This window comes from Populus nigra, chromosome 17 (genome assembly GCF_951802175.1).
Source record: "Populus nigra chromosome 17, ddPopNigr1.1, whole genome shotgun sequence".
Lineage (NCBI taxonomy): Eukaryota > Viridiplantae > Streptophyta > Magnoliopsida > Malpighiales > Salicaceae > Populus > Populus nigra.
Window position 1 is genome coordinate 11,549,836 of NC_084868.1, and position 21,249 is coordinate 11,571,084.

A 21,249-nucleotide genomic window follows, 5' to 3' on the forward strand; every position below is an offset into this window, starting at 1 on the left:
AGCAATGTTCAAAATTATAAAACATAAGCAGCAATATTCATTAATCACTAAGGTAATAATATTGAAGGAAAAGATTTCAAGAAAAGCTGGTATTGAACAGAAGAGCAGCTGGAATTAACATGTTCAGATGATTGGTTGGATGTTGCATTTGCAGCAAGTCAGTAACTAGCCCTAGTAAAAAGAATCCCTTCATATCCAAAAGGAGGAAAACAAAACAAAAGACCTGTCATTGTCCTACATGTCAAATAGCCGTTTCTTTGTTTTTTTTGTTTTTTTTTTTTCAAGAAGAAAAAAGAAAGAACTGGAGGAGAGAAGGAAAGTTCTTCCCTTTTAAGCCAGGTCTGGACCAGAGGGAAGGGCATCGTAACCATCATGTTGCTTAGGATTCTCTCTTTCAACAGGGATGCACTTTAGGACAACAGCGATAGGCATGCTAACAGCTCCAATTACGATGCAGAGTAGCCACATTTGCCAGCTTAAGGGCACAGTGCTTGCAAAAGTTCCCAGGAACTCGACTATGATTACTTGGAATGCTACTGTTATAACCATAACACCTAGAAATATCCAGCTGCTGAACATGCCCCGGACTATGTTTATCTTCTCTATATCACGGCTGTTTATTTCATTAAACACCTGAAAGAGAAACAAAATTGAACTAACATTGAGTTTGACAGTAAAATTGAAGATTCGTCAGATATAAGATAATCTTAGTCCACCAGGATCCCATGCACTTGGAGATCAATGCATGAACAAATAGCTCGAATGCTTTCAATGAAATTTAAACAGAAGAAATATCAGGAATTATTGCATGACATTTGCCTTTGTGACAGTACAAGAATATGAATGAAATCATGAACAGATTGGCAGTTTGGGAACAGGAAATATTGGCTTCCAAGAAATGTAAATATACTCTCAGCATAACATGGTTTCACTCAATAATCCAAAAAAGAGAATTTGGTTTGTTCTTGAAAACTAAGGATCATTCTAAGTAGCAAATTTACAGTGTCTATTAATCATTTTATAGCCAATCGATAAATGTGCTGAAAAAAATATGAACAGCTGTAAAAGAAAATACTTTCAATATGGAGAAAGAAGAATATACAACGAAAGCAGGGGAGGGTTAATCCAACAACAACGTACCTGGCAAAACACGAAAGTGTTGAATATCACAGTATTGACAATCTCGGTAGCATCTGGGCCTCTAAGTCGTAATAGGCGCTTCCCATCAAATTGGAGAACTGCAAGGATGATCAGCTGATAAATGCTCTGACCAAATATATTCCTCCACATGGTCTTTGTAATGAAACTTGCACCCCTCCCTACAGGAGCCCTTTTCATCAGCCCATCATTTGGAGGTTCTGTAGCTAGCGCCAATGCGCCAAGTGTGTCCATAATCATGTTAACCCAAAGCAATTGCACAGCAGTCAGGGGAGCAGATCCTGAAAATGGAAGATAAAGAAGAAATGAACATAATATTAAATAGTCATATTGATGTTTGAAAGACGAAAAAGCCTCGAGTCATAGACCACCGCACCTGTAAAGCACGCAGAAACAAAATTAATTACAAGAGCAACAACATTAACTGTTAGCTGGAATTGCACAAACTTTTGAATGTTTATGTAGACCGCACGACCCCATTTAGCAACATTTACAATGGTCCTAAAATTGTCATCCATTATGATAACATCAGCATTTTCTTTTGCAACCTGCACAAGACATGGAAACGTGAGGTGACTGTATTTATCAGAATAGCAGATAGTACTGGTGCAATTCCAATTTCAGGGAAAGAATAAAAAACAATAACTACTTGAAAATATCTAATAAACATCCACCCAGTTTGAGCTCGCACTAGGTTCATAAAGAGCATGTTATCATACAGAACTATGCAGCAGCTCTGTAGATAGCTGGATATAATTTTAAGAATATAATGCGATAATATTTCTAATGAACTTACTGGCTTGTACGCAGAACCAATCAGTAGAGATCTCATATCATTTTCAACTGCAGTGTCAGAATTTAGAACAGACAAATCTTTTCGTTTAAAAACTGATGTCAAGATTGCTGATTAGAAGCAATGGTGGCTCGAAAATCCCTTGAGATTACAAAGAGAGGAGTTTAATGTCAGGGAAATAATTTTCTTTAAGAGAAAAGAAGAAAAGGAACAAAAGAGTAGACACTGAAGACAACTTCAACTGGGTCTGAAAATGAGACTCGTAAAGTACAGTTTAAGCTTCATCCAGGTTACGAGGGAAGCAGATACGTCAAAGAAAATGTCTACACTCTTTCAGACCTTTTTTTTTTAACATACACTTTCAGAGTAAGCAAAGATGATTATAACTACTACCTAAACTAGAATCAACAATTTTGCTAGTACCTCATTTTCAGTTTTGCAAAGGGTGAAAAAAACTTAACAACAAACACCAAGCTGTGACTGGAAGGAAAAATGAATAAAAGAAATCTCATCTTCATACTGTTTGGTTCCATAGAATCCTCATGAAGTGGAAAAGGGAGTAGAAGGGACCAAAAATCATTTGTCTGGGAGCTAAAGAAGAAGATTACATTTGTAAGATCATCAGAATCACTGATGTGATAAAAAATAACAGGAAGACAGACCTCTGTTCCTGCTATGCCCATAGCTAGTCCAATGTCAGCCTCATGCAATGCGGGAGCATCATTGGTCCCATCACCAGTTACCGCTACCACCTCTTTAAACATATTCTTCAAATTAGTTACCAATTTGTGCTTATCCAAAGGCAAAGACCGAGCCATTACCTGTTTCCCAGAAAAGCAGCAAACACAGTTTTGCATAGTAAAATGGATATCATTAAGTATCAAATTTTACAATGCAGTTGTTCCAAAACCTGAATTTTGGGAATGATTTCCCTCATCTGCTGAGGAGACATGATACGGAACTCTGGTCCTTCTATGGCCACACCATCCTCAGTAAGTATTCCACATTCTTTGGCGATAGCTTTAGCTGTATTTATATTATCACCAGTTACCATACGAACTGTTATGCCAGCTGCCAAACAAGTCTGAACAGCATCCTTGACTCCAGGACGCACTGGATCCTTGATTCCAACAACTGCTACCAACGTATAGCCAAAATCAGGGATGCTGCCATCATAAACTGGGTCATCTAGATCCTTATAAGCCAAGCATAGAGTTCTCAGAGCATCAGAGGCAAAGCTGTTTATAATATCCGATATGTTCAATATCTGTTCTTCAGAAAGAGGAACGACTTTTCCACTGTCATCAAGTATCTTGTCACACATTTTTAATACGATTTCTGATGCACCTTTGCAGAATGCTCGTAGCTCTCCACCTGGAAGTGCCACTAGCACAGACATCTTCTTCCTGACTGAATTGAAGGGCTCAACGTTGAGCATCTGAAACTCTTTGCGTTGTGAATCAAAATCACCACCCAAAAGCAAGCCAAGTTCAAAGAGTGCTTTTTCTGTTGGTGTTCCCAAAATCGTGTTCTTTCCATTTTCATCTTTACTTATTTCACAGGCAGTATTTTGAAATATAACCTGAAACAGGAGGCTTAATACACTTTCAGATATTTCCATTTCTAAAATGCTTTCGCTGTTACTACATTTAATATCTTCAGTTTTTTCACATATCCATATCTTATCAACCACCATGTGGTTTGTGGTTAACGTCCCTGTCTTATCTGTGCAGATGCAGGTAGCAGAACCCATTGTCTCACAAGCAGAAAGATGCCTCACAAGTGCCTTCTCATCCATGAGTTTCTTCATTGCAAAGGCAAGACTCAAAGTCACTGCCAAAGGTAATCCTTCAGGAACAGCAACGACAATAATGGTGACAGCAATAGCGAAGTAGTTAAGAAGCGTCAATGCATCACTTGAAGACCAATCTGTGAACTCCTTATGAATCGCTTTCTCCACCAGAAACCTTCCAGTTAATACCAAAAATGTAAGCACAGCAAATGCCAAACCAATCTTTCCAATGATTGTAGCAACACCATTCAACTTCACCTGAAGTGGGGTCTCATCTTCTCCACCCTGATTTAGAGTTTCCATCAGTTTTCCCCATTCAGTCCTCATACCAACTGCAGTCACTATCATCTTTCCTGACCCATCCTGCACTTTGGTTCCTGATAGAATAAAAGGTTTACTTTCATATATATTCACTGGTTCACTCTCCCCTGACAAGCTTGACTCATCAATCACCAAGCTGTATCCTGATATGTAAATCCCATCAGCAGGAACTATGTCTCCAATAGATAATTGGACAACATCTCCAACAACCAAGTCATAAATGGAGATCTCTTGTCTTCTCCCATCTCTTATCACTTGAATAGAAATCTTTTTCTTTTCTCTATCCAAGTCTCTAAATTGTAAGGATTGATTGTAATCACTTATTGCAGTAACCATGACTACCAAGAATATACTAAGTATGATTCCCAATCCATCATACATGCCCTTTGGCCACCCTTCGGTGGCTATTCCTACACCTATAGAAACCAAAGCACATATCATAAGGATAATCAATGTCAAGTCTTGCAGTGCTTCCCAAACAAACATAAAAAAGCTTCGAGGAGGCTTCTCCTTGTAACGGTTGAAGCCATAAATCTTTTGTCTGGTAGATACATCACTTGTGTGAACACCTTCGTCCAACGAGACAGAGACTTTCTGCGCAATCCCATCAACTCCGCCATTTGTTTTAAGACCCATAATATCATGATCACGAACAACGGATGTAAGTTCATCTGGATCAATTCCAAAACCTGCTTCTTTAATCTCATCTGAAATCTTGTATTCAGGTCGACCAGCAGCATTTTCAGCTGGCCAACAGAAATGAAGAGAGAAAAGGATAAATATTTATATGATAAAAAAAAAGACACAAATGGTCTACATGGAAGCCGTAGCTCCAAGCATTTTACCATCAAGAAACAGACGAGCTGCCTTTCTGACATAAAGAGCGGTTCGTATCTTTTCCTGGTTGAGAGGGAGATAAAGAAGTGAGTGATGATCAGTCACTCACAGCAGCAACGACCGGGAACTTCACAAATAAAGTGAAAGCATAAAAAACAATGCTCAATGCAGCAATCATTCCATGGTTATAATTGAAGGAGAATGACCGGCAACAGCGATGGGATTTGGTTTTTATTTATTTAGGAGTTTTAACTATATTTTATGCCGCGTGATGCTGCCGGGACAAATTTCAAACAATTGTTTTTATTTAATTCTATTATAATTAAAATAAACATTCACAAAAAATAAGGATTTAAATTCTAAAAACAAATTTAAATCAAAGTCGCCATTTCTTATTCAATTTTTTTAAAAAAATATTTTTTTTATTAACAATGTTTCTTTTAATAAAAAATCAAGGTGATTAAAATAAATATTCGTGAGAATCTCAATAATTTAAACTATAAGAGAAAAAATATATATTTTTAAAGGAAAAACTCCAATTTCCTTATTATTGTCATTATTATTTGGATGAAAACATGTCTTTCTATTAGTAGCATGTTTTTTTTTATAATTGTTTTTTCATAATCTGAAAAGAAAAAAAATAAAAAAATAATGTATTCACAGTTTTTAAATACTATATAAAAAACTAACAATAACAAAAAAAAAAATCTATTTTGATACCAAAGTCATTGAATATTCATATGGGATTTGTTTTTTACAATTTATTGCATATTACGCTCATAGATGATTGAACAAATTTATTACAAATATAAGCAAAATAGCAATAGCTTTATTTAAAATATATGACATAGTTGGGTGATTTTTACATAGCATTGTAATTATTAATTTTAAATTAAAAATAAATGTTTATGGGCTTAGAAACACCTGATTTCTAAAAAGAAAAGCACAGGCGTTCATGGGCCTAAAAGACCAAGTTGACATGCAAGCAACACGATAATTGGCAGAACATCGAGGTCGAGTTTCTGTCAAAAACTATTTCCATTAAACCCTACTTTCTAGAACGAATTAATTGACACTAAAATTATTATTTTTTATTATTAAAATATGATCGGTTGAATTTCTTTTCCCCCCTTTTCATGACTTTTTTTTTTAAGCCCGAAAACTAAAACGTGAAGAAAATAAAGTTTAAAAATTAAAATATAAACACCTAAAACTAAAAGGGGCAAATAAATATAAAAGTACAAAACTTCAGGGATCAAAATAAACTTTCATTACAATGTTATCAGTTCGGGGTAAAAAAAAAAAAAACAGTTGCCGGCTTGGGAGGAAAAGGAATGTATACGACTCTTGCTCAAGGACAATATATTAAATATCATAGAGAATATAATAATGAATGGAGAAGTATAATCCTTGAACAACGGAGAAGTGAGCCCGGCTTAGTCTTGCTGCTTAGATTCTCGTATATTCATTTCTGAGGGTATTTAGGAGAATGTATGGTAGTATTTATTTTTTAAAATGTTTTTTTATTTATAAATGTATTAAATTAATATTTTTATTTTTATTTTTTAAAAATTATTTTTGATACCAATATATTAAAACATTAAAAAATCAATTTAAAAAAATTAATTTTTTTAAAATATTTTTAAAATAAAAAAACAAACAGCCATCAAGCTCCGTAGCAACGTAAGTTGCTAACAATGTTTCTTCTTTAAACTAACAATGTTACTTCTTTAATTAAGAGAGAATTGTGATCATGCTTACACAAGAGATGTTGAAGCAACTAATCTTATACAGAAAAATAATTTGATGATTCTCTCTTCGAAGAATCCGAAGAGGAGGTAGGTTGATCACGTTGACTTTGTTGTTTGTTCATTCCAAACTCAATATTATAGTTCAGAAGAACATTGATTTCTTAATTGAGGAAAGATGGAAGGTCTCTGTCAAAAAGTTTCTTCACGCTATGAACTTTCATGGAGTTTTTGCTACTTCAACAATTTAGAACTCGAAGCCTGAATTTTTTTCCAACCAAGAAAGAACGAGAAGACAACAATGGCAATTGGGTACTTCTGATTGTTCAATATTTTATTATTTAGAAATATTCTTTAATATTCATTATTCAGTAGTAAAACTAGAGTTTTAGATTTCTTGTTGAATTCAGACTTGTTATATTTTTTTATTTTATTCGGTTTAGAGCGTGTAAATAAACACATAAACACCTCTTTAAATAAAAATATTTTAGGTTCAAAATTTATATAAACTTAAACTATTTTATGTTATTAATTTTATAAACTTGATTAATATGTAACTGATATCATATTGAATAACTATCTCAACCCAAAAACTTAAACTACTTAGTAAAGTTTTGAAATATAATTTATATTATTTTTCAATGAACTATTTATTGTTTTGCTGCTATATTTTAATTTTAGGACTCCTTGTTAAAAGTTAAAAAATTAGGAGACTTCCTAAACTAAATAAAAAAATAAATAAAATATCTCCAGCATCATCAAAAAATTGTCAAACGAGAGCATGCACCAGGCAAGCTAGTCAGTGGACATCTTATTAGTCCATGTATTAAGATACAAGAATGAACATTTTATACGATAAAATAGTAGTTGACTTACTAAAAAAATAATAATATTTTTTTATATCTCTTATTTTAAAATTCACTTCAAAAATGGAAGTTTATAAAAGCTTGTGGAAACTAGAATTACGAAAGAAAATGATGGAGCTTGAAAGCAACAGATCGTCATGTGACAAGGGAACGACGACGATCTAAAAATTAAAATAATATATTAAAATAAATCGGCCTTTTGACAATAATATATTAAAACTATTATAAAATAATAATTTAATATTTTTTCAAGTCAAAATTAATTTTAAAAAACACCTAAAAATATAATTAGACCCTGAAATAAAATAATAAACTTGGAATAAGACTGCAATTGAATCAATAAATGGACAGCAGATTCGAATCAACAAATGACAATTAATTTTTTAAAAAAGACAACGGTATCAAGTGGGGCAAAGACCACGGGAGAATGACGTGGAGACACCCATTATTATTTACTTCTTTAAAAAATGATTCAAATAAGCCATCTCTGTCGTGAGAATCTTAAACACTGAAAAGTTACAGTTGCCTGAAAATACTAAAAAATTAATAAAATTTAAAAAAGTAATTGAAAAAACTGAATTGTAAAAAAAAATTGATTAAAATTTTTAAAAAACTGACTGGTTCAGTTCGGTTTGGTTTTGATTTTATAAGCCTGAAACTGAAAAAACCAAACCGAACCCAAACCGAAAAAAACCAGAAAAAACCAAGCCAAACTAGAAAAAAACCGATTCAAACCAGAAAAACCGAGTCAAACTGGTTTGAACCGGTTTTTATCCTAAAAACCAAACCGAATCTGAAACCAGTTGGTTTAAACCGATTTTAGTTTTTTTAAAAAAAATTTAATTTGACTCTTTTTATAAAAACCAAACTAAACTGAAAATAACTATTTATACTAAAAAATATAGTTTTGAGACATGACTCGATGATTATTCCGGTGCAAAACCCTATTCCTGGAGTTTGAGATCTGATTTTATACTTTTGGTTTGGGAAAGGTGAAGTGAATTTTCAGGGAACTTATTTTCTTGGCAATGCAAAAATAAAATTGTTTTAATAATTTTATCATTAGGGGAACCATATAAAAAAAATTATACAATTACAAAAGGGTATCTTTTTTGGATCTGCAAAAAGAAAAAGGAAAGAAAAGTTGCAATTTCTTATGTATAAAAAAAGTTTTTTTCCACGTAGACATTATTGATGGTCTGCAATCTCTTATCTCAACCTATTTAGATTTTATTTCAATTTAAAAAACCCATCCAAATTATACTCTTATAAGATCTTTTTCTTGATTAAAAAATTAAGATAAAAGTAATCCCATAATAAGATTTATATATAATAAATTATATGGTGCTTAAATTAACTGCAACAACATGTGTGTTTGATAATATGATTTACAATATTTTTTATAATTTTTTTAACATTATTATATCAAAATTATAAAAATAATTAATTTAATAAATTTTTTATAAAAATTCCTTTTAAAAAATAGAAGTTATTACAGTATGATACTATCAAATAGGCACTAGCAGTAAAAAAGAAACACACATAAATAAAAGAATTATTTTCACTTTAGTAAGATTGGATGTGGTTTTTTTTTTCTATTTTCTTCATTTTTTCTATTTATCTCTTTTTAAATATTAATATTTATGAACACAAATTTTTTTGATGGAGAAAATATTGGTGGCCATATATTTCTTGAAATGGATCAAGTTCATTTCATTTGAAAAACAAAATGCTGAGGGCACTGACGTAAATCCACCGCAAAAAACTCAAAAACTGGCCTAGAAAACTCAAGAAATTCCATGTCAGCATTTCTAGAAGAAAAACAGTTAACGTGTAAGCAACTCATTGGCCAAGAAATCCAATAATGAGCATGTGGGACCCACAAGTCAATCCACAGCCAGTTTCGAATCAAAAGAAGAAACAGCTAATAAGTTTCCGTTATGGAGTCGCCACAAGATAAAACACGCGTAAATTAAAAAGGAACCTGGATGCTCCGCTTTTTGCCTTCGGCTTCAGATCGCTTATCGAGATCGGCGACCATGCGGAAACGCCGGCTAGGATTTTTGACAATAGAAACAGCTTTTCTCCATCTTCTTAAGGCGACTTCCGATGGATTCTTGTGTTCCACTTCAAAATCCTTCAGTAAATTGTCCATTCTTTTCACCGGTTAATCGCCGAACAGCAGCACCGGCTGTGTACTAGTGGTTCTACTTGCGAGACGCTGAGTGAATTAAAAGGAGTTTTGTTACAAGGAGAAGATGTTGAGAGTTTACTTGCCTTGCATGTAGTGGAAGCCATAATAATGGAAGTGTGACCCAATTAAGAATTGACACGTGGAGAAGAATATATTTGATGTCTTTAAAAGGACAGACTTATTTCATAGAGAGAAAGCGGCAAGTCATGCTTTTAGAGGAGTGATCAGTGAAGTTTTTTCTTTTTTTTGTCAATTTGTAGTTTTATAAATGGTGGTTGGGGTTTAGATAATTGTTATAAAACTTCTTCCCGTGATCCGGTATTCAAGCATTTTAGTAATTTGTTGATTTGAATTTAACTTGGGCTGATTAATTAGTGGATAAATCTATTTTTTTAATCAAAATTATATATTTTTTAATAACTTTTTTATATAAAAAAATTAAAATTTAAGTTGACTGATTAACTCGTATATCTAATTATCTAATTCACCACTCAATATATTTTTTTATTTAAGATGATTTCTGTACCAAGTTTTATAACTATACATAAAAATATGACTGGAAGAAGAATATTTTTTTATTTTTTAAAATAAAAAACTATTTTAATATATTTAAAAATAAAAAATATTTTAAAAAATAACTGTTTTTATATTCTCAAACATCCCATAATCATGAAAAATCCTAAAAGTTGGTTGGAGAAGTTTAGTTTCTTGTTTTCCTTGAATTATTTATAACTTTTATTTCAATAACTTTTTTAATTAAATATTTTTTTTAACTCATATGCAACCACAAGCTAATTGTGTAATTAAAATCTTCTCCAAACTAGCAACTTGAATACAAATACTTGGACATATTTTATAATATTCCATAGTTTTGATTTGATTGTGTCTATCATGAAAATCCTCATATTGTCAATTCACAAACTATACAAGAATACTAGCTTATTTCCCGTACTATGCTGAGGCCAGAGCAAAATTCTTTTTAAATACAAAAAAAAATAAAAATAAAAATATAAGCATTGCTAACGGATTTTCTAAAAAAATAGTTGATAATGTATAATATTTAATAAAAGATTTGATGGTTATAAAACTATATAATAAGGATAACTCTACTCCAAAATCTTGAAAAGAAGGCATGGAATAAGGTGATGATCGATGCTATTTCTATTTCAAATATTCTATATCCATTTTTTTTCTTTTATTAATAGATCCGATAACTCTTCACTTGTAGTGGGTTTTTCTTTCAACAATTAATAAATATAAATGGTAAATATAATAAACTGCTACTTTTTTAGGACATATCAAGAGAAAATCAAACAGTGTTTTGTCAGGATGGAACTAAATCAAACCATCTTATCCAACTGCATAAAGATTGGTAGGTATGACTATTTAAATTCTATCTTAATCACTCGTTTGAAAACAAGGTCTTTCACCAGCCAAAAGATGAGAACAAGATCTTGATGTTAGAACGACAGAAAATGCTCACAGTCACACAAACATGCATGGTTGCTGTCCACATCTCTAACCGGGAAAGATCTTGATGTTAGGAATTAGTCAAGTTTTTTGTTTTCAATTATAAGAGATATCCTTGAATTATGAGCTTGCCTGATAATCGAGGATAAATACTTTTCTCGAATGATTTTAAAAACATATTCTTTATTATGTCTTCTAGTTAAAAAAAAAATGATTATGTATTACATTAATTAACTGTAAAAGAGTTTTTATAAAGTCGAAAATGTTTTATATAGTTAGATTTCTCTACCAATATAATGTTATATTGTGTACTTATAGATAAATTTTTATTTACAGCAAGTTTAAAACTAAATTATATGTTCAATTCAATTCAATTTTACATGTGATTTGAATTTAATTGATAATTTATTATAATTTTTGTATTTGGAATAAAATATTAAATCACATAATTATATTATCTAAAATATCTATAAAAATAAATTGAATTAACAATCTTAACTATTTTATCCTGAATTACATAGTATATATTTTTAATGAATAATTTGTTTATAAATAAAATATCAAGATATTTGATAAAAAAGAAAGAAAGAAGAAGCTATTTTATCATGCTTTTGATTCCACCTAAAATGCCATTAAATCTTGATAAGTATTCTGAAACTAAATAAATAAGATTTCAGGATAAAAAGACAATGTACTAAAATTAGCTTCTTTTTACTTACTAAAATAAGAAGTGCTTGAAAATAACCAAAAACACAAATTTTGCTATAACATGATTTCTTTTATTAGTTTTGATCAAAGTTTAATTTTCTTAGTGTTCAACAATTTTAATAATTATATTTAACAAACACACGTATAAAAGTAATATTTACCAAATTAAAAGTTTCTTTCAGATTATGGTATCGATTACTTTTCAAAGCATTTTTGTTAGAAAATGCATGAAAATAATGTTTTGTTTTAAAAAAATTATTTTTAATATCAATATATTAAAATAATTTAAAAATATTAAAAAAAATAATTTAAAATAAAAAATAATAATTTATTAAAACATTTTCTAACCATAAATAAAAACAAAATGGGAGTAAATCTTAGACTCACTCAACTTATTTATATTGTACCAACCCAAAATTTATTTTTCTCCGATCGGTTTGGGTCGTGAGGGGACAGGCTTGGTCCCTGATATTTAATATAAGGGACATCAAGATCCATCCCAGTTTATCTTTTCCGACCGAGTCTATTTTTCCGTACGATACGACAGAAGCCATGTCCTTGTTAACCATGGTTATTAAGCTCTACATGGCTGAATTGGGTAATGGGATGTGAAGGTTATTTTATGTTGATTTGAATTAATTTATTTTGTTTTAAACATCCTAATATTTTGAATTTTTTTGGGGTGTTTTACTTTATTTTTATTGGGTTTTACTAGGCCCGCAGGTTAACCTGATTTTAAAATGAATCACTTGAGTCAATTCATTAATCTATTTTATCATGAAATCTAGATTAGTTTATGTCCCACAATGACATGACAGTGTCCTGAATTAATCCATCAAGTCAGTAGAGAGGTTTTATAATAATGATGTTAACCTCTTTATACGTGTTTAATATTATGGTATATAATATTTTTTAAAAATATTTTTTACTTGAAAATATTTGAATTTTTTTAAAATATTTTATTTTTAATAACAGTGTATCAAAATCATAAAAAAAATATATGATTTTTTTTTAAAAGAAAAAATACTTTTTTTAAAAAATCTAATAACATATCTTACCGCGCTCTAAAAAATGTTTCAAGAATTGAATGATTAATATCGGTCCTTGCTTTGTGCGGTGTCCCTTTTTGCCTTTCCCGTGCATCTATAGAAAGAAGATGGATTGGAGACGACACCACAAAGTTTTGAAGTCAAAATCAAATTTATGGCTTGTCGAAATAATTGTACCTTAAACGAAACGAAAGACAAAGGAGTGTGAATGGTGCTTGCCACGCAAGGAATTTGAATGGGCTAATAATTTTCTCAAATTTTTATTTATTTTATTTGCGATCCACTCCATACCATATGAATGGGGGTTAATGGTGATCATGATGACTCATGTAATAATTTCTTAAATTTACTTTTTATTTTATATATTTTATATGCAAGATATTATCAATATTATAACCTAATATTAACCATCGTAATTTTAGTTATTGCTATTATTATTTTATAATCATCCTAATCATTATTATCATCATCATCTTTATTTCTTATTATTAATTATCTTTTATTTTAATATCATCATCATCATCCATCATCAGTTATTTTTACATATATATATATAAAATATTTGTTATTATTATTTTTTTAATCACCTCTATTATATTATTATCAATTATTATTATTATTATTTATAAATAGAATGACAATCATTATTAATTTGGTATTAGTATACCTAATATTATTATTATAAATATCATAATTATAATTATTATATTGTTACAATCATTGTGACAACTATCATGTAATCATTTCACAATGATGATTAAATATGTTAAATTATTAATTTTAGTTAATATATTTTTATATTTTTAAAATTAAATAATGTCTCTGTACAGTTTTTTCCTTCACGTGCTTTTGTTTATAACCAATTTTTTTAAATTAGAAATAAGAAATAGTTAAAAACAAGAAATAGTACCAAAAACTAGGTCGTGGCTCGAAACCAGACATCTATGTCCTAGAGACTAATGACACGATCAATGGAAGCCTTAACATGAACCTCGGCAACCAAATGCAGTAGAATATTTGTAAAGGGATAGCTTGATTGTGTTGCTTTGACAGAATTTGTGTGTCTCTTTGCACTCCTCGAGATCATCATCACGGGTCAAACGAATCCATTCCCCATCATCATCCATATACTTGAGGCCAATGCCAGTGAAATCATCTATCTTGAAACGTTTACCAATCTCTTGTTGCAAGTCACTTAAACCCCAGTTTGGTTGCAAGAATAACCTAACCTTTTCTACTCCATAAATGGCTTTAACTCTGAAGACATCTCCTCCTCGTCTACTCTGGCCAAACTGTGGTTGAGTTTCTAGCAGACTTTGATGAATCTGCTCATTGATTGTCCTTGTTTTGTGGATATATGATCGTGAGAGAAAGTCTGGTTCTCCTTCGTTATTCAAGGAATAAAATTCTGCTAATTCACTACTGCTAGTCCTCTTTAAAACCCCATTCGAGGTTTCTGCTGGTAAACCGCCATTTCCATTGCTTGAGCCAGTTATAACGGTGGCGACATGCTGTTGTGCTCGAGCAGAACAACAGTTACTTGAACAAGAGCTCCTACTACACGGAGAGGAATGGGATTTTGAGGTAGTGCCAGAAAAGATAGTATCATCAGGTGGAGAATCAAAGTGCTTTGAACTGTCACTCCTCCTGAATGATGAAGAAGGAGCATGACTTGAAAGTTTTGTAGAGCTCAGTTCTGGGAAGGCTGAGTAGAAAGATTCAATCTGAATGGCACCCTTAGCACCTTGGACTGTGTCAATCACCTGCTGGAGTTTTCGCAAGGAATGGTCAACCTTCTTGATCTTTCGAGAAGGCCATCGCGTGATACCGTGTTGTCTGCATATTCTTTTGAGAGTAGTAGGGCAAACTGCAATTAGAACAAGTTTGTGTGATTACACCATTGATTAGCTAACAAATGACAGTCCTCTGATAAAGGATTATTGAAGACAACAACCTAGCTTTACAAACGAAAAGGATAATAAAGGTTTCTGGAGGATTATATCAAGTTGGTCTCCAGCAAATGTTTGTCTGCGTGATGATAATTCTTTAATAAAGGATGCCTCAGATCTAAAATTGAAATGCTACTCATTACTTTATATATGAACATGTGATTTCATCTGTGATAGGATATTTGCATACCGCTGAGGCTTTGAGCAGCGTCTTTGAGGCTCCCTGCAAAGTATTGTCGAAGAACTTCCAAGCTGATTGTCTGGATATCTGTCTTGGTCCGTCTCTTCTTACCTGTTTTTCTGCTGCCAAATGAGAGATGTCTGCCAAAAGCAGAAGAAACTCCATCACCCTCGGTATTGCTATTGGTTCTAGAATTTTGCTGAAGTTGACCCAACTCCGAAATTACTTGCTTATGGTCTAATTCCACCGCAGATTCATCCCAATGAGTTATCATCTTGAACTCTTCTTTAGGCTCTTTTGGATAGCCCCATGTGACACAGAAACTTTTACTCTTCTTTTGGGCCTCCACCATACGGGAAATCCAAGATGATTCATCCAATGGAGGTTGTTTCGAAGGTGATGATTCAAAACTCTGATTTTCTCCATTATCAAGCCCCTTGTCCATGACAACCTGTAAACTCCAGCAAACCTGCTGTATGGCAATAGGCAATAAATCCCACATCTTCTTTTGTTCTTCATTGTTTTTGCAATCTATTGGCAAGAATAACTCCAAGACAAATTCAACTAATCCGGTAGCAATGCTTCGCAGGGGAATCGCTATGGCAGCATGAAGACCAAATATCTTGGCATGGTGAGCCAGAGGATAATCTTTCTTGCTGAAGGAAGTTATATCATTCGCGAAACATTGTTTTTGTGTTGTGAATGCCCTCCCCACAATCCCTTGGCCTAGGAAAATGTATTGCTCAAAACTTGCCATGTGAAAACCTGAAAAATCTCTATCGGCCAAAAAGCAAGCAGAATCCACGGTAGATATACAAGCGCCAGACTTCTCAGCAAACTGCTGGCGTCCACCTTTACCTTGCCGGCTACATAGAGCCCATGTTAGAGCTAAGGGTAATCCATATGTCTTGCAAACAGATTTCACAATCTCTGATAACTCAGGCACTGCAACTTGATTTAATCCATTGCAAGTCTGTGATAAAAGGAACAGCAGTTGTGGTCTTAGTTATGAACGCTGAAAACTTCAGAAACCTGAATCTAGTGTCTCTGTTTCTAAAAGGCCTATCTACTTACCTTCACACCAGGTGAGCAGAAGTCTTCAGAACTTCTTAGATCAACAGCCTGCAAATCAGCATGCATATAAAGAGCAGAAAATGAGCGAAGTTCTCTGCTTATTTCACAGGCTTAAAGAAATTGATAACCATTGTTACTTTTGAAAGGCATTTCTATCATTCAAAGATCTGAAAGTTCAATGCAAGTCAATGGATTTGAAATGAAAGAAACATGAAGCCTATATGCAACTAACAGAACTAACATAAATTATATAACAATAGTCTCATTGTTAAACTTGATAGCTAATTGAAATCCTTTGCAAGATACATGGGAAACGAACAAACCTTGAGAGCTTTGCGGATGTCTTCTAGTTCTGGACGATAGGTTATCTTCTCAGTAGTAGTTAAAATCTCAACTATGCCCAGGCAAGTCTCACTTCCTTGTTTGAAAAGAGGGAGTGCAAGAGACCCTCTAATGTTATGTTGTACTGCATGATCTCTACGCGGATATTCTTCACTTCTGAATAGACGTACATCAGGAGTCCACTCAGGCAGCTTCTCCAAGAAAACCCGACCGGGGAACCCTACAGAAAATTTCGCATCCCCTTCTACTTGGAAGTGATAGGCAACTGAAACATTTCTATAACTTGCAAGACTCTTACAACTCGGATTGACGAAATATGGCTGATCAATAGTAGCAAGGACTTTTTTCCCTTCTTTCTCCACAGGTAGCCAAATCTGGATAAGACTATCTTTAAAATGGATACAATTTTTTAAGTATCTAATGGCTTGCATTGCTCTCTCCTTCACAGAAAATGAAGTCACTGGATTTACCCTCGGCACCATCTGCCATTCGACACCCAATCCAGCGGCTTCTACTCGATAACTTGTAGTGTGCAGTAAAGATGTGGAAGTGTCCACAGAATCCTCAACCTGAGGTTCAGTCTGAACAAGTTCCATGCTTTTAGGATAATCTAGAGGTGGATTTCCATGGCAATGCCTTTCTGTTTCTTCTTGATAATCCTGCTGGTTTGAGGCTATACTCAAGTTATTAGACCCCATAAAAGGCATATATAGTGAAGGGTGGTCATATAGAACATTAGAGATGGAGGGACCTTGCTGCAGAAAGCTGAACTCTCCATCGTTCTCGGCCCATCCTTGATACAAGATCTCATCCATTAAATCCCAATTCGTGGGATTTCCTGAGAAGATCCCGAACGTAGGATTAGGGGAAGAGGAACTGTGTTCATCCATACAGTCAACTTGCTTGAAACTCGCGCCAACCAAAGCTTATATAAACTCCAAATTAGGAATGTTTCCACCTGAGACACAGGAGTATAAGACGAAACATGAGCAAAAGGAGAAAAACCCAGGATTCTCTACTTTCTTTACATTAAAGCTGTACTCTGAAATGCATTTCAAAGCAAATATAGAAGAGATACATGAAGCAAGAAAGAAACTCACTTTCTGAAGACTCTTGATTCAGCTAGGTCCGATTCTCTTCCAGTCTGTGTACTATGCGTTGCTCAAAGCAATGAAATGTGAACCTTAATCATTACCTGATATATATATATACGCGTGTGTGTGTGTGCAGTCAGTTTTTGACACAAAACAAGACAAAAGCTGAGTAATCAAGGAAAGAGATGCGTGTGTGAAGAGTTTTTAAATGTCCAAAGTACACAAAATGAAGAAATACATATTATAATAGGTAAAAAAAAAGGGTCTAATGCTATTATTTAAATCACCTGATCATAAACTGAGTTCAATTTCAATGACTCAAAGATTAACTGCCAATCGTTCTTACCTTAACCTAGCTAGGTAATAATTAGCTCAAGGTTCTCTTCCTTGTCAGCAGGACTCAGCATGAAGCACCGGTTTGATTTCTAAGCGAGCTACAAACATGGTTGTAATTATGTTTTAAAAAAAAAATTAATTTTTTTAGGTTAAAAATTAATTTTTATAATATTTTGAATTATTTTGATACGTTGATCTCAAAAATAATTTTTATAAAATAAAAAAAATATTATTTTGATACATTTCGATACGAAAAACACTTTAAAAAACAACCGTAATCACACTCCCCATCAGTCTTGCCCATACACTTCATTCTCTTGAAACAAGAAACTGTGGATGGTTTCTGCTGCTGCTTTGATTATATATCCTCTGCAGTGTCATGGGTGCTTGTTCTTGTCCATATAATGGCACAACAGCCCCATGTTTTATGGAGAAATGCCATTATTAATATTGGTTCAAAATCCATTAGTCCTGTAACCAATAAATTAAAAAATTAAGAAAGAGGACATGGTTGTTTATGTTATGTTTTTTGCAGCACAGATTCGATTTAAGGGGAAATGGACCACTTCCCAGATCATTTCAGAAGACATCACATTATAAGGACAGCTCGAAGGGTTAATGACAAGAGTTTTTAGTAATTAATCTCTATGTCATGCAATTCCCCTCCACCCCAGATCATTTAGGGGCCATGAATTCATTTTTATTCATGGCCGATCGATTTTCTGCATTTAACTACTTCATTAACAATAATTACCAACCTAATTAATTAAAAGTAGTTTAGCGTTAATGGTACTCTGAACATGGTGGAATTTTCATTGGTCAAACAAGACTCTTGGTGCTCTCGTGTAGAGTGCCTGATGGTGAAACCATCATGTGCTGCCTCACAGGAAGCGAAACAAGGGAGATTATTAATTACTCACATCAAGAAATCAAAGTTATAATACAAGCACAGCCATGTTAAGGTAAAAAAATATATAATTTGTTTTATTTTTTAATATATTCTTTTAAATAAAAATTTTTTAGATTTGAAAGTTATACATGCTCATGTTTAATTTTTATCATATAAATAGAAATGATAAAATTCAAATTCATGATCATCTAATCATCAAGATTCTGATACGATATTAAAGAAGAATCTTAATTTAAAAATTTAAATTATTAAATAAAATTTTAAAATATAATATATATTATTTTTACGGTGCATAACCGTTTAAATAGTCAAAACTCTAAGCTGATGTCAAGTTATACTATTCCTCAAAATGAGAAGTGCAGCAGCAGAAGCAGCCGCAGTGCTAGCCATGGATAACCAATCTGTTTTGATCATTAGCACCAAGATTTACATGTTGCTTTCCACCATATTAATTTATCTCGTAAATAGATGTCAACGAAACGCAGAGGAGATCGAAAGTACAATTAAACCATGATGAGTAAATCCACAGTCTGACGTTACAGTTACATATGCCTTACGTGATAACTAAATAGTGATCTAATTCTTTAATTAGAGCTAATCATTCATTAATCCTATTAATTATTGTGGCATTGCATGACTCATAGATTGCGTGGGCTGCCATCAGCTCGCCTTTGTTTCATGTACGATTGACCTTCAGATAAGTTAGAGCTAGCCTTGAGGTGGTCTGTAATTGACTTTTATTTTTATGTTCAGTCTGGGTTCAACTCTTTGAATCCAGCACCTAAGATTCTACAGAGCTGGTAAACCTCTTAACAACCCTTCTTTTTTCTTTCTTTTTATAAATGAAGCAGTGAATAAATTCTGAAACCAGAAAAAATCTGATGTGAATTTTCTGCCAAGCTGCAATCATGACTCATAAATATATATAAAACCTACCCTACTTCTGGGATTCTTGAGCTCCAATAGTCATGCAAGCTTTTGCCAGCTGGTGCCACGGCCTCGAGGCCGGCAGTGGCAACAAAGTAGACCTGAAAGCTCACATAACCTGTTTACAATAGTATAATCATTGCCCTCCCCGGTCAATCTTGTATCATCAGGAATCCATCACCAACACAGTTGAGAAGCGGATATCCGAGGAGCAAAGCTGTACAGATTCCATGCAAAAGAGTTTGCTTCTTCGAAAGTAACAGTTTACGCAGAAAGAAATTAATAATGGGGACCTCACTTGACGATATTTTTTAAGGATTTCTAGTAAAAAAATCAGAAAACTGTTCCCTTATTGAATTGGATTACATCATTCGTTAGGTAGGATGCTGTGCCTTCTTCTAATCAACACTGTGCACAACATTTGCAAACCAGCATTATTTCCCTATTCAGATAAAAAAACAATATCAGCAGCTTTTTTAAATCACTCAGCTTATTCGTGAACTTCATGGTGCTTGCGTTAAAGGGCTGCCTTCTTATATATATATATATATAATCGATTCAAACCTGGGAGCGATCGACAAATGTAAGTGTTAGATTGAAGAGCTAATAAAATTAATCGCAACATGGTTTCAGGACTCTATTTTTGTCTTTATCTTCTGCTTGCTTTCTGGAACCTTTTACCTCACTCTTTTCTGTGCTGGTACACCACCAGAGAGTTGAAGAAAAAAAGCAACGACACAGTATTTTATTGTGGTTTACCGAAAGAACATGCAATTGAAGTTCTTCGTAGATGAAGAAATCAATAAAAATAAAATAAAAACTTTCATCGATTATCTCTAACATGTCAAATCATCAATCAAAATATCAATAAAAATTCCGATAGTAATTTTAAAAGAAATTATAACCTGATGGTAGGCTAACTCAAACGCAATCTCCGCATCATGTTTCTCCCTCTAAAACCCGAAACCTTTGCCTCTTTCATTCTCTCACTAAAACCCAAGAATCACTTCCAGAAATCCAGCCACCACCTACTGGCACATGGGGCATAAAATATCTCCCAAGACTTAAACAAATTCACTCATTTATATTTTAAATTAATCTAATAAAAATTATTTATAGTATTTATAATTTGTTTGTATATTTAATTATTTTACTTGTTTTTAACAATAATTTTTTTGTATTAATATAGAATTTGTATTTTATAATTTGTTTGGGATTTGGGTAAAAAATTGATTTAAATGGTTGCTTGATAAAATTGGGTGTGATTTTGTAACTTAAATATGTTAGAGTTAAAGAAATGATGAGTAATTTAACGGGTATCAATTATTCTTTGTTAATTTTATGGTTAAGTTAAAAACTTGAGAAAATTTATTCCCTCCCTCTTTCCTTTCTAGTTTTTTGTTTATTTAATTAAATTATGTTCTCATTCTTTTGACTGCAATGTATTTAGTCATAAATATTTTATTGAGTGTTTTTTTTTTAATTTCATCCCTTGACATT

At 32.7% G+C, this 21,249-nt stretch overlaps 2 protein-coding genes across 2 annotated transcripts; both read right to left on the bottom strand.

Annotated features, from left to right (window-relative positions):
• Positions 1-36: 36 nt before the first annotated feature.
• On the bottom strand, positions 37-9,861 carry LOC133676443 (calcium-transporting ATPase 4, plasma membrane-type-like). The gene is made up of 7 exons (XM_062098085.1): positions 9,500-9,861; positions 4,910-4,964; positions 2,862-4,810; positions 2,614-2,772; positions 1,535-1,706; positions 1,141-1,439; positions 37-633 (listed from the first exon to the last, which is right to left on the bottom strand). The coding sequence occupies exons 1-7, from the start codon at positions 9,668-9,670 to the stop codon at positions 331-333; spliced, it is 3,108 nt and encodes a 1,035-aa protein (XP_061954069.1). The 5' UTR covers positions 9,671-9,861; the 3' UTR covers positions 37-330.
• Positions 9,862-13,779: 3,918 nt separating this feature from the next.
• Positions 13,780-17,372, bottom strand: LOC133677581 (protein NLP2-like). Its single transcript, XM_062099659.1, has 4 exons — positions 16,464-17,372; positions 16,141-16,188; positions 15,076-16,039; positions 13,780-14,803 (listed from the first exon to the last, which is right to left on the bottom strand). The coding sequence occupies exons 1-4, from the start codon at positions 17,370-17,372 to the stop codon at positions 13,917-13,919; spliced, it is 2,808 nt and encodes a 935-aa protein (XP_061955643.1). The 3' UTR covers positions 13,780-13,916.
• Positions 17,373-21,249: the final 3,877 nt, after the last annotated feature.

Coding starts and splice junctions, on each gene's coding strand:
- LOC133676443 (XM_062098085.1), bottom strand. CDS start 9,670: ATGGACAATTTACTGAAGGATTTTGAAGTGGAACACAAGAATCCATCG. Junction 4,811..4,909: donor AGCTCGTCTGTTTCTTGATG/GTAAAATGCTTG, acceptor TCTGTTGGCCAG/CTGAAAATGCTGCTGGTCGA. Junction 634..1,140: donor ACACTTTCGTGTTTTGCCAG/GTACGTTGTTGT, acceptor TTTCTCTTTCAG/GTGTTTAATGAAATAAACAG.
- LOC133677581 (XM_062099659.1), bottom strand. CDS start 17,372: ATGGATGAACACAGTTCCTCTTCCCCTAATCCTACGTTCGGGATCTTC. Junction 16,189..16,463: donor ACATCCGCAAAGCTCTCAAG/GTTTGTTCGTTT, acceptor GCTGATTTGCAG/GCTGTTGATCTAAGAAGTTC. Junction 14,804..15,075: donor CGCTGCTCAAAGCCTCAGCG/GTATGCAAATAT, acceptor TTCTAATTGCAG/TTTGCCCTACTACTCTCAAA.